At 48.6% G+C, this 9,174-nt stretch overlaps 1 protein-coding gene across 4 annotated transcripts in view; it reads right to left on the bottom strand.

The window, feature by feature from the left end:
* Positions 1 to 1,648: 1,648 nt before the first annotated feature.
* TTC28 (tetratricopeptide repeat domain 28) overlaps positions 1,649 to 9,174 on the bottom strand; it is a 109,624-nt gene continuing 102,098 nt past the window's right edge. For all 4 annotated transcript variants that reach the window (XM_038152833.1, XM_038152834.1, XM_038152835.1 and 1 more), the window contains 3 exons: positions 8,248 to 8,377; positions 7,609 to 7,716; positions 1,649 to 7,134 (listed from right to left, as the gene is read on the bottom strand). In XM_038152833.1, coding sequence (XP_038008761.1) covers positions 5,510 to 7,134; positions 7,609 to 7,716; positions 8,248 to 8,377 — 1,863 coding nt within the window. In that variant the 3' untranslated portion in view covers positions 1,649 to 5,509. The remainder of the gene's footprint in view (positions 7,135 to 7,608; positions 7,717 to 8,247; positions 8,378 to 9,174) is intronic.

Here is a 9,174-nt window from a genome sequence, read left to right as displayed (position 1 = left end):
TTAGCTTTCATTTTTCATGTTTTCCACAGCCATGCAGCCTTTCGCTTTCCCTCTGTTTGAAAAGAGAGGGAAAGCAAACACACAAACATAAAACCAGGTAAACTGGAAAGAAGGAAACAACCGCAAGCTCCACGCTTGTGTTGCAGTGGTGCATCCTTTTCCCCAGGGGTGATCCATGGCCTTCTCCACAGCCCCCTGGCTCCCCTTTCCCTGGAGAAGCCATCGTCCCCCACATTTGCCAGGAGCCAGAACCAACGAGGCGTTCTCCAAAGGACAGAAACCCAGACAAAACTCAGTGTTGCCAAACCCTCCTCCCGCACACAAAAGGCTGTGAACCCTCAGCAGGCTGTTCCTACGGCCATCTATTTCCATGGAGGTGCTTGAGTGGTGACTCAGGCCTGCCCTGGCTCTGGCCATGAGGAGCAGCAGTGATCCGGGCTGTAAATCTCAGTTTCCCCGAGCATTCAGGATTTTCCTTTATTTGGTTTTTCAGAATGCTGGCAGCGTGCAGTCCCTGCTGCTGCTCCTTCCCCATATGGCCAACATTTGTCTGGTGTTTGCTCAGTCCCCATCCCTCTGTTTACAGCTGCGTCCTGCCACACACGAGTGTCACGAGCAGCCACATCCTGCTGACCCGAGGCCTGGCACACACAAACCACTGGAGCCCAGCTCCAGCACGGCCCCTCTGTGTAGGAATGTGCCCCTATGGACAGAGTGACAGAACCTTCCTCTGTCCCCCAAAAAGGAAAGAGCCCAGAACTTTTCTCCCAGTGATCAGGTAGAAAAGTCACTGATAGGACCTTGGGGGCTTCACCTCAAGTTTGGGGACAGCTAATTGGCCATGAGCCAAAAGGTCCCGCCTGGGCAATTGAGTAGAAAAGCACAGAACAAAGAAACCAAATCGCTTTTGTGAGGTGTCTTTACCAGGAGCACAAGCTTGTGGCACCTGGATCGGTTTGAGTTTGTTATTTTGCCTTTATTAAACCTTTTTTGTTCCTGACGCTGTCACATCAGCCTCCTGCTTTTATGCCTTCCAGCGAATGCTGAGCTATTCTGGGGTGTAACGTTGGGGTGTTGAGAGCTCATCAGATCAGCTTGAAACCCCCGGGCAAAACGTTCTACCTCTGGAGGAGGGAACGCTGCCCCAGGAGCTGCTGCTCATGGCGGGGCTCCAGCCCAGGCTCAGAACCAGCCCTGCCAGTGGCCCCTGGCTGCCCTGAGTGCGCTGTCCTGTGGTCCCAGAACAGCTCTGTGTGTTTAGTTTCATGTCTCCAACTTCCCTGCAGTACAAGGGCACCTTGTGTGGGGGCACAAGGAAGATTTAACTCATCAGGTTCCAGCTGGCATTGGTATGGGGAGAATCTCTCATCCCTTTAGCACTGGGCTCTCTCACGACCCTCAGAGCTCCTCCCAGCACTGTGTGTCCTCTGCTACACGAGATAAAAGTAAATACTGGTGCTCCCAGCACCTGCCAGGAGGAGGAAAAGCAATTTCCAGTGAGCACTGCTAACAGGAACACCGCACTGCACAAAAAGGGGAGGGAGGCAGCCACACTCTGCCACAGTCACACAGAGCAGCTGGGCGTGGGCAGAGAGCAGAGAGCCAACAATCACCCTTCCCCAAATCCTTCCAGATCAAGAGACTGAGGCACTGAGAGAACTCATGCTTTAATAGACACTGAAATCACAAAGAAGAAAAGGCCAAATGCCTTAGCAATTTCAATAAAAATATGAAAATCTTTTTACATGGTAAATTTCATAATATAAAAAGTTTAATGCTGTCTGGAAACAGAGTTTTAATTTACAAAGAAAGTCCATAGAGGCCAAACATGGCTAACACTGCACGTAGGGAGAGCGAGTGCTGAAGGGCTGCTGCTGGGAAGCCTCTGCTGACCATCCTCTCTGGGTCCCTGTCTGCAGTGCTCTTCTGCAGCTGAGGGGACGAGTGTCCACACACATGTGCAGCCCTGCTGGGCAGCGTGGCAATGCACAGAACCCAAAACTGCTCAAACCCATTATCACCATCCAGCTGAAACTACCGATGCTTCCTAACAGGTTCTCAGACACCTCTGTGCCCCTGGATCTGTTCTGCAACTTGGAAGAGATGTTCACAGAACGAGCTTGCCCTAATGAAAGAAAATATGGCCTAGAGTGATGTGCATGGGTGTAGCACCCCCTCAATGCTTTTTCCTTGTTTCAGAAAGGTATGATTAAACAGAAGGAAAACCAGTATCAGGCCAGAGGTACAGGCTAACCAACAAAATCAAATTAAACTAGATTTTGATCACAGGGGTTGCTTACTGTTCCCATTTAGTTGGAGCTAAAGACAGTCAATAAAAAATCTGAAATCTCACACAGTAAAACGTACAGGGCAAAACCAAAACATTCTGTGGCCTTGGGGAACGGTTGCATGTGGCAGGTTTAATGTGAAAGTGGTTAATACCTAATTGTTATTGCTCACTGTATTACGCAGTGTTGTCACTTGTACCATGCACAAATACAACAACGACAAATGCATTAAACCCACAGAAGGAATTCTAACAGCAAATGGAGAACATGTGATTTTCATTTCCTGAATTTCTCCACGTATTGGGCAAACCTGATAAAACTCTTTTTTTTTCCTCACAAAGGGGTTGTTTCTCATTCAGGAGGTGGAGGAGTGAGGGACAAGGTGTGCAGTGTCTCCCAGCCACGAGTAAGCATGCATTTCATGGCTCCTGGCAAGCCAATGGAAGTGACCTGTGCCAAGTCAACGGAGACCTATTTCCCAAAAGACTTGTTCTAGTGACACTCACCTTCCATATTTATACAACATCAAATTCCCCAAATACTGAACTTTCTCTACATCTGAACCCTTCCCTGCTTCTAATGCTCCCCCCTCCTTAAAAACAACAACAGAAGAACCACTCCCCCACACCCCCCACCCCTTTTTAGCTCTGTCTGAAGCTTTAAGCCAGCATGAAACCTGCTGGAGCACAGAAATGGGTTGTAACAAAACGGCAGCATAGACTTTCTAGAGGTTAAAAGATCCTTTAGTTATGGAAGTAAACTACAACAAAGAGGCTTATTTCTGGCGTGTTATGCAGCACTACAGGGAGTATTTGCTGTTGCTATAAACAAAAAGCTGCCCACTTCCATCCTGGGTGTTCCTGGGATGTCATTTCAAAAAGTTTATGCTGGTTAGAAACAGAGCAGGTCACATGAAGTTTCTCAGCAGTCCTGTGACCACATCAAGTGGCATGATCAACAGCATCTCTGTCTCCACAAGGGGCAGACGCTGTGCTGACTCATTTTGGCCCACTATTCTGATTTTTCCTGCCAAATGACACGAAGGTGATGTTTAGCACCAAACCATCACAGGAAGATGTCATGTACAGACAAATAACTTGCATCATAATGAGTTGAACAGACTGACTCAACTGTTCTGCTACATTGTGTTCCAGTAGGTAACTACTCCTCCTCTCTGCACTGAAAACTTTGGTGATCTCCCCTCCCTTGTTAGCCGGCTGTAACAACCCAGCCCAGTGTCCTTTGCCTTTAGTGCTTGTGTTCATTTCTTGCCACGATAAAAAGGAAAACATTCTCCTGAAACCAGCAGACTCCAGAATATTCTCACAGCACGCATCTGATTATGCCTGTAAGCTGAGCCTAAGCATTCTCATGTTTCCATATCAGAACTGAATTCTCTGCCCTGCTATCATGCTTTTCCTCCAAGATCCCTTAGAAAATCACAAATTAGCAGATCCACATTTACAACAAGAGCATCCAGCCATGCTAAGTACAATTCTCTGCATCAGCAACGTACCTCTGGTACGTCCACAGAGCTGCCTGCACTCTCCATTCAGCTGCAAGACTGGAAGTTGACTTCAGATCCAGCTAAAACTCAGGGCCTAATGAATTCAGCCTCACAACACCTCTGTGAGGTAGGTAGGTAAGTATTACTATCCCCATTTAGATAGAAAGGGAAGACGAGGCACGGAGAGGTGAAGTGATTAGCCTTCAGTCACTCAGCCAATTCTGGGAGTGCAGAATAGACACCAAAACCTTGGCGATACAGTGCTCCGACTTCACAGCCTGGGAATACCTTGTGTGGATCTGAGCTCTCGTGGTGGGGTCGATGCTGTGTGTGCCCACGGCTTCAGTGCATGTAAACGATCCCTGGGATCCTGATCACATCACTGCATTCCACAGCCACCTAGAAACCATCTCCAGCCTGCCCCTAACTCCTAAACCCCACCCAGCCTAGGGAAGCCGACTGTACAAATTGCCCTGGGGGTGCTCTTGGTCCCCTTTGCTCCACATGTCAGAGGGCACTCAGGTTCTGCATCCAGCCCCTCCGCTTGCTGCCTCGTGTTCTGCCTCCAGCTGCACCAACAGCTGCTTGCACTGGCACACTGCTCCAAAGGAAACTTGTTTCCACACCTGCTCCAAAGGAAACCTGCCTCCACAGCAGGGAAAAGGCTCCCAGACCTGCCTGTGCTGAGCCCTGCAATGATTTAGCAGGATCAAGGAGGGATTTTTTTGGTCAGGTGATGTCTGAATCACACACACTGATGTCACATTCTTGCCTGCTGTGGAACTGCAAAATAATGTTTTGAGCTGCAGCATCTGCTATCCTTTTCTGTGCTCACTGGGCAGACAGAGGTGTAAGTACTGCCCAAAACTCACCAGGATAAAAAGTTCACAATGTGGTGTGCCAGAGAGACCAGAGCACTGACTAAAACCAGAACTTGTCTCTCTGACACAGGCTCACTACCACACACACAGGCTCACCTAGTTTGCTAGGCCCCAAACATTTTCTTTGAGCAGACCAACCAGCAAAGTCTCATCTGAGGGCTTTCCCTCCAAAAAAGTTACCTGAGATGCAGATTTTAGAATGGGGCACCTCTCTCCTCTTGTCTTTGTTTCACCAGTCTCTAAATGATGCAACAGAACTGCCAGATCCTGCTGCTATGGAGTTTTACTGACAGCAGTTTCTGGTTTGGCCAGCCTGGCAGAGGTATCCAGAGGCATGTGATCTTGTCCTCTGTCAGCCTTTGAAAGCAGTCGAGAAAATGGCTCATCTTTCTCCAGGCAGAGACTTGTACCTATGTTCTTTGTGGTACACAGGAATGTTCTGCCTCCTCTCCGACCCCTGATATGTGTAATTTCTGCACAAAAAGCCAGCTGTAAAACTTCTGGTTAAGAAATACGAGGAGGTGGCTTAAAAGCCAGTATTTAATGAGCAGACAACCAGATGCTTTGCACCTGCTGCTGCAAATACTGAATACTACAAAGAACCTGTTATCAGGTGAGTCTGGCCAAGGTCCTGATAAGGGAAACAAAACCCCATGTGTGTGAGGCCGTGTGCCCCCACAGTGACAGCAGGCCAGCCTGTCCCATCCCTGGGCACTGCCAGCTGAGGGCATGACCACGGCTGCTTAGCTACTGGTTCTGTTTTGGTAAAGGCAAGTGGGCAGAAGCAAATACTTCAACAAGACTGTAAGTCATCAGCTGGTACTTGGGACATTTCAACATTTGGAGGAAGGGAAAAATCTTCCCGGTGACAAAAATTTATACCCGTTCCCAGCTGGCAGCCTCAGGGGACGCACAGCTCCCAGAGTGTTGCCAGGTGAGGAATGAGCTGATGTCATGGAATTTGTGGTTTCAGGGCATCTGTGTCCATTTGGAGGGATCTTCTGTGGTGAAGCAGAAAGGTGTTGCCCAATGGACAGGTCCTTCAGTTCCAGCTTCTCTGCACTTTCTTCTTTGCTGTGCCGTGGTGATAAATTGAGCAAGCTGAGGACATCTTTCTTAGAAGTCATTGTTCCAGGAGCTCCTCGGAGAATCTTTATTGGACCAGTGGAGTGGTGGGGAGTGCTTTGCCAGAACATCTTTAAGTTGTGAATTGCTTGCACTTTTTCATCGATGGCAGCCAATTTCAATTTGTCAATGTCTGGGGCATCAGCTGGGCTTGAGCGAGCAGAACCAGCTGAGGAATAAGAAAGAGCAGGAGATGGAGTGCTGCCACCAGGAGACTGATGCCCTGAGCTCGGAGAGATGTTTCTGGGTGATTTAGAAATGTGAGCACTATAAGGAGAGCTGGGGTACTTGAGTTTAAAGGGAGGCTGCTCAGTTAAGGACCCATGTGAGTCACAACCCGGCGACGGCTGCCCACTGTACTGACCTGTGCCTTCTCTGTTCGACATCTCCGACGTTGTGGGGCTGTTGTAGCCAGAGCTCACCTTCTGAAGGGATGAACTCCTCGTTGGAGGCTTTGGCTTGATTGCAAGAGGTGAAGAAGACTGGTTCCTCTGGCTGGAGCTGAGCGGGCGGCTGAAGGCGCTGGTCTCCGAGGAGCGGAACGCGGACACGCCGCCCGGGCTGGGAGCCCCCTCCTCTGAGCCAGAGCTCTTGCTGATCTGGCCGCTGCTTCTCTGAAGACGTTCAACAGCAATCAGGTGACTCTGAGTTTCCTCCAGAATTTTTTGGGCCAACTCTTGTGGATCAAGCTTTGGATTACTGTCCTCCTGGGATTTGACGGTGCTGTCAGTCTCAGTGCTAGACTGGTCAGATTCCCCAGTATCTGAACTTGCAAGCTTCCCAACTTTTTGGAAAGGTGAATTTGGGCTGGGGATGAGAGTCATTTTAACAGGAGAATTTGGAGTACTTATGCTCCCTTTGGAGTTGATGGATGCTTTAATGCCTCCGTTCTGACTAGTTTTGGGCTGTTTGTGATCAGGGGAAAATCTCGGTTTTATGTTTTCTTGGTAATTGGCCAAAGGCTCATTGCTGATTATAGAGAAACCTTCATACTCTTCCTCATCTTTGCTGGCTGCAGTGGCTTGTGGTGACAGCTGGCTCTGAGCTGCAGACCTGTGTGGATAGATATTCTTGGGCCTCTCGTAATCCTGCCGCCCTCTGTGTCCTGCCCCATCCAGCGTGTTCTCTGGCTTGGAAACAAAGCTCATGGAAGAAGCAATGGAGCTCAGGCTGTACACAGAAATGGCATCTGAGGCAAGGCTGTCTGGACAGGTAGGAGAGAATGGAGGGTTTTGATACTGGGGTACAGGGTTGGAAACAGACTGAGCAGAAGCCAGTGACTCCAGTGATGAGGAACTGTCCAGGCTAAGGCGCTTGGGCAGCTCTGTAGAATCTGAAAAAGAAAAGACAGCAGTATGTACAAACATGCCCCTAGATACACCACAAAATCAAATAAATCCAGGTAACATTCTATCAGAATTAAGAGAAAATGCTACAAAACATGCCCTCAGGCTCTGTGCTACCTCAGAACAACCAGCTACTACTTAGGTAAGGAAAAAGAAGTGCACAGCCCAGGCAAGAACCTCTGTCCAAGTATCCTAGATGGAAGTTGTCAGTTCATTATCATTTTATATCTCAACACAAAGAATGAATTATTTGTCCTTCAACTGCTGAACTCTATCTCCAGCTTCTGCTCAGACAAGTCTTTCCCATACAGAAATAACATTTACTCCAGTCTCTGTATCACATCTGGTCTGTGTGACATGTGTGTGACCTCTGCAATGATGCAAGCATGAGATTTGAGCAGTAGCCATTCTGATCAAATCATCAGATGACACAAGAGCAAAACCACACTGAGCAGCTTTACCAAAAAGTGCCAGCAAGGATTGTAGAGCAAAGTGCATGGTCCTCCTAGTAGCTTGTTTCCCAGTTTTCAGAATGACCTCCTCTTGGCCAACTTCACAAAGGTCAAAACCTGTAGTGGGACACGGAACAGAAAATTACAGCTCACAGAAAGACCCTCTGTCTCAAATAAGAGTAATTTCATTTATAACACAGACAAAACAGAGAGGTATGACAGCCTGCAGCACCCTCGGAAGGATGACTTCACCTCTCATGTGCAGTTTGTTGTCTGTTATTTTTTACTGTTTAGCACACTTTCTCCAGGTGTTGGGAGCTTTGTGGTGCTGGACTGGGAGCACACACACTCATTAACAGATCACTCCTGTCAACACTTCTGTAGTAGCAAATTACTTGGAGTTGTCAGGAAATTATATACCAAACACATCTTGGGGACAATGTCCTACATGCCAAACAATCTGCTATTAATTCCAGGTTTTCTCACAGACAGAGAGCTGAAGAGCACAGACCTTGGGTTTTGGCAAATGCAGGTTGGGCTGCAGGGGGCAGACAAATGTGAAGCTGTGAGTCTTATCAGTGTTTCAAGCCCCCATATGAGACACCAGCAATGGGTTTAGAGAGACAATAGAAAGAAGTGTTTTCCTACCTAGAGCTGCCAGAAACTCATGACAGCCAGGCAATCTCCAGAGCTGGACACTGATGGAGACCTGGATGGGGGCAGAGGGGAAATCTTGCTCCTTCTCGCCTGCTTGAAGTTGAACCAGGACTTGATGCAGCTGAAGACAGCAATACAGACATTAGCCATTACTTACAAGTCACATCACTGCTTCTCCTACAGCCACAGATAAAAGCAATGCCCTCTGCACACCCTGTCCCTGGACACCCAGTTCAGCTGCTGCTCCTGAACAGAGCACTGAGATGGGAAGGTCTGGGAAGAAGGACAGTTCAGGGACAGCAACATCAGACAGACTGGAACAGCAGCAAAGGCAGGGACAGACCAGGGGTGAGGGCTGGGGGGTGGCCAGTGAAAACTGAGCAAGAAGGAAGCACAGCAGGAACATCTGTGAAGGGAAAGAAAAGGAAAGAGATTCTCTGGGGCTGCTCACAGAAATATACTAAAGCCCATTCCATGACTGAGCCATACTCCTTGTGCAAATCCTAAGAAACTCATTAACTGGGCAGAACAAGTCATATGAAACCATGGAAGACTTTCCTAATATCTCCATGGCCTCCAGGAAAGAAGTTTCTCAACTGTGCCCAAGGGACAGGAGTAGCAAGCTAGAGAGAAAATGTGTTTATGAAGATCTGACACAAATTAAGATGCCAGGATCCCGTGTAATTCACCAACACAGCCAGGGCAGCAAGGATGGAAAGCCATTAATCAGGGACCAGCTAACCTCAGGACCACCCATCTCTCACAACCCACAAAAGCTTACACAGGCCTTTTTCCACAGTAGCTGTGTGGAGCAAATCCCAGGCCTGAGAGCGGGTGCAGACACGGTGCAGCACAGGGCACGGGTGTGCAGTGACCCCTGCACTGCACCCTGCACCTCAGCGTCCCCCCGTGCACATC

This window comes from Motacilla alba, chromosome 15, assembly GCF_015832195.1.
Source record: "Motacilla alba alba isolate MOTALB_02 chromosome 15, Motacilla_alba_V1.0_pri, whole genome shotgun sequence".
In the NCBI taxonomy this organism is placed as follows: domain Eukaryota; kingdom Metazoa; phylum Chordata; class Aves; order Passeriformes; family Motacillidae; genus Motacilla; species Motacilla alba.
This window is presented reverse-complemented; position numbering and strand designations above follow the sequence as displayed.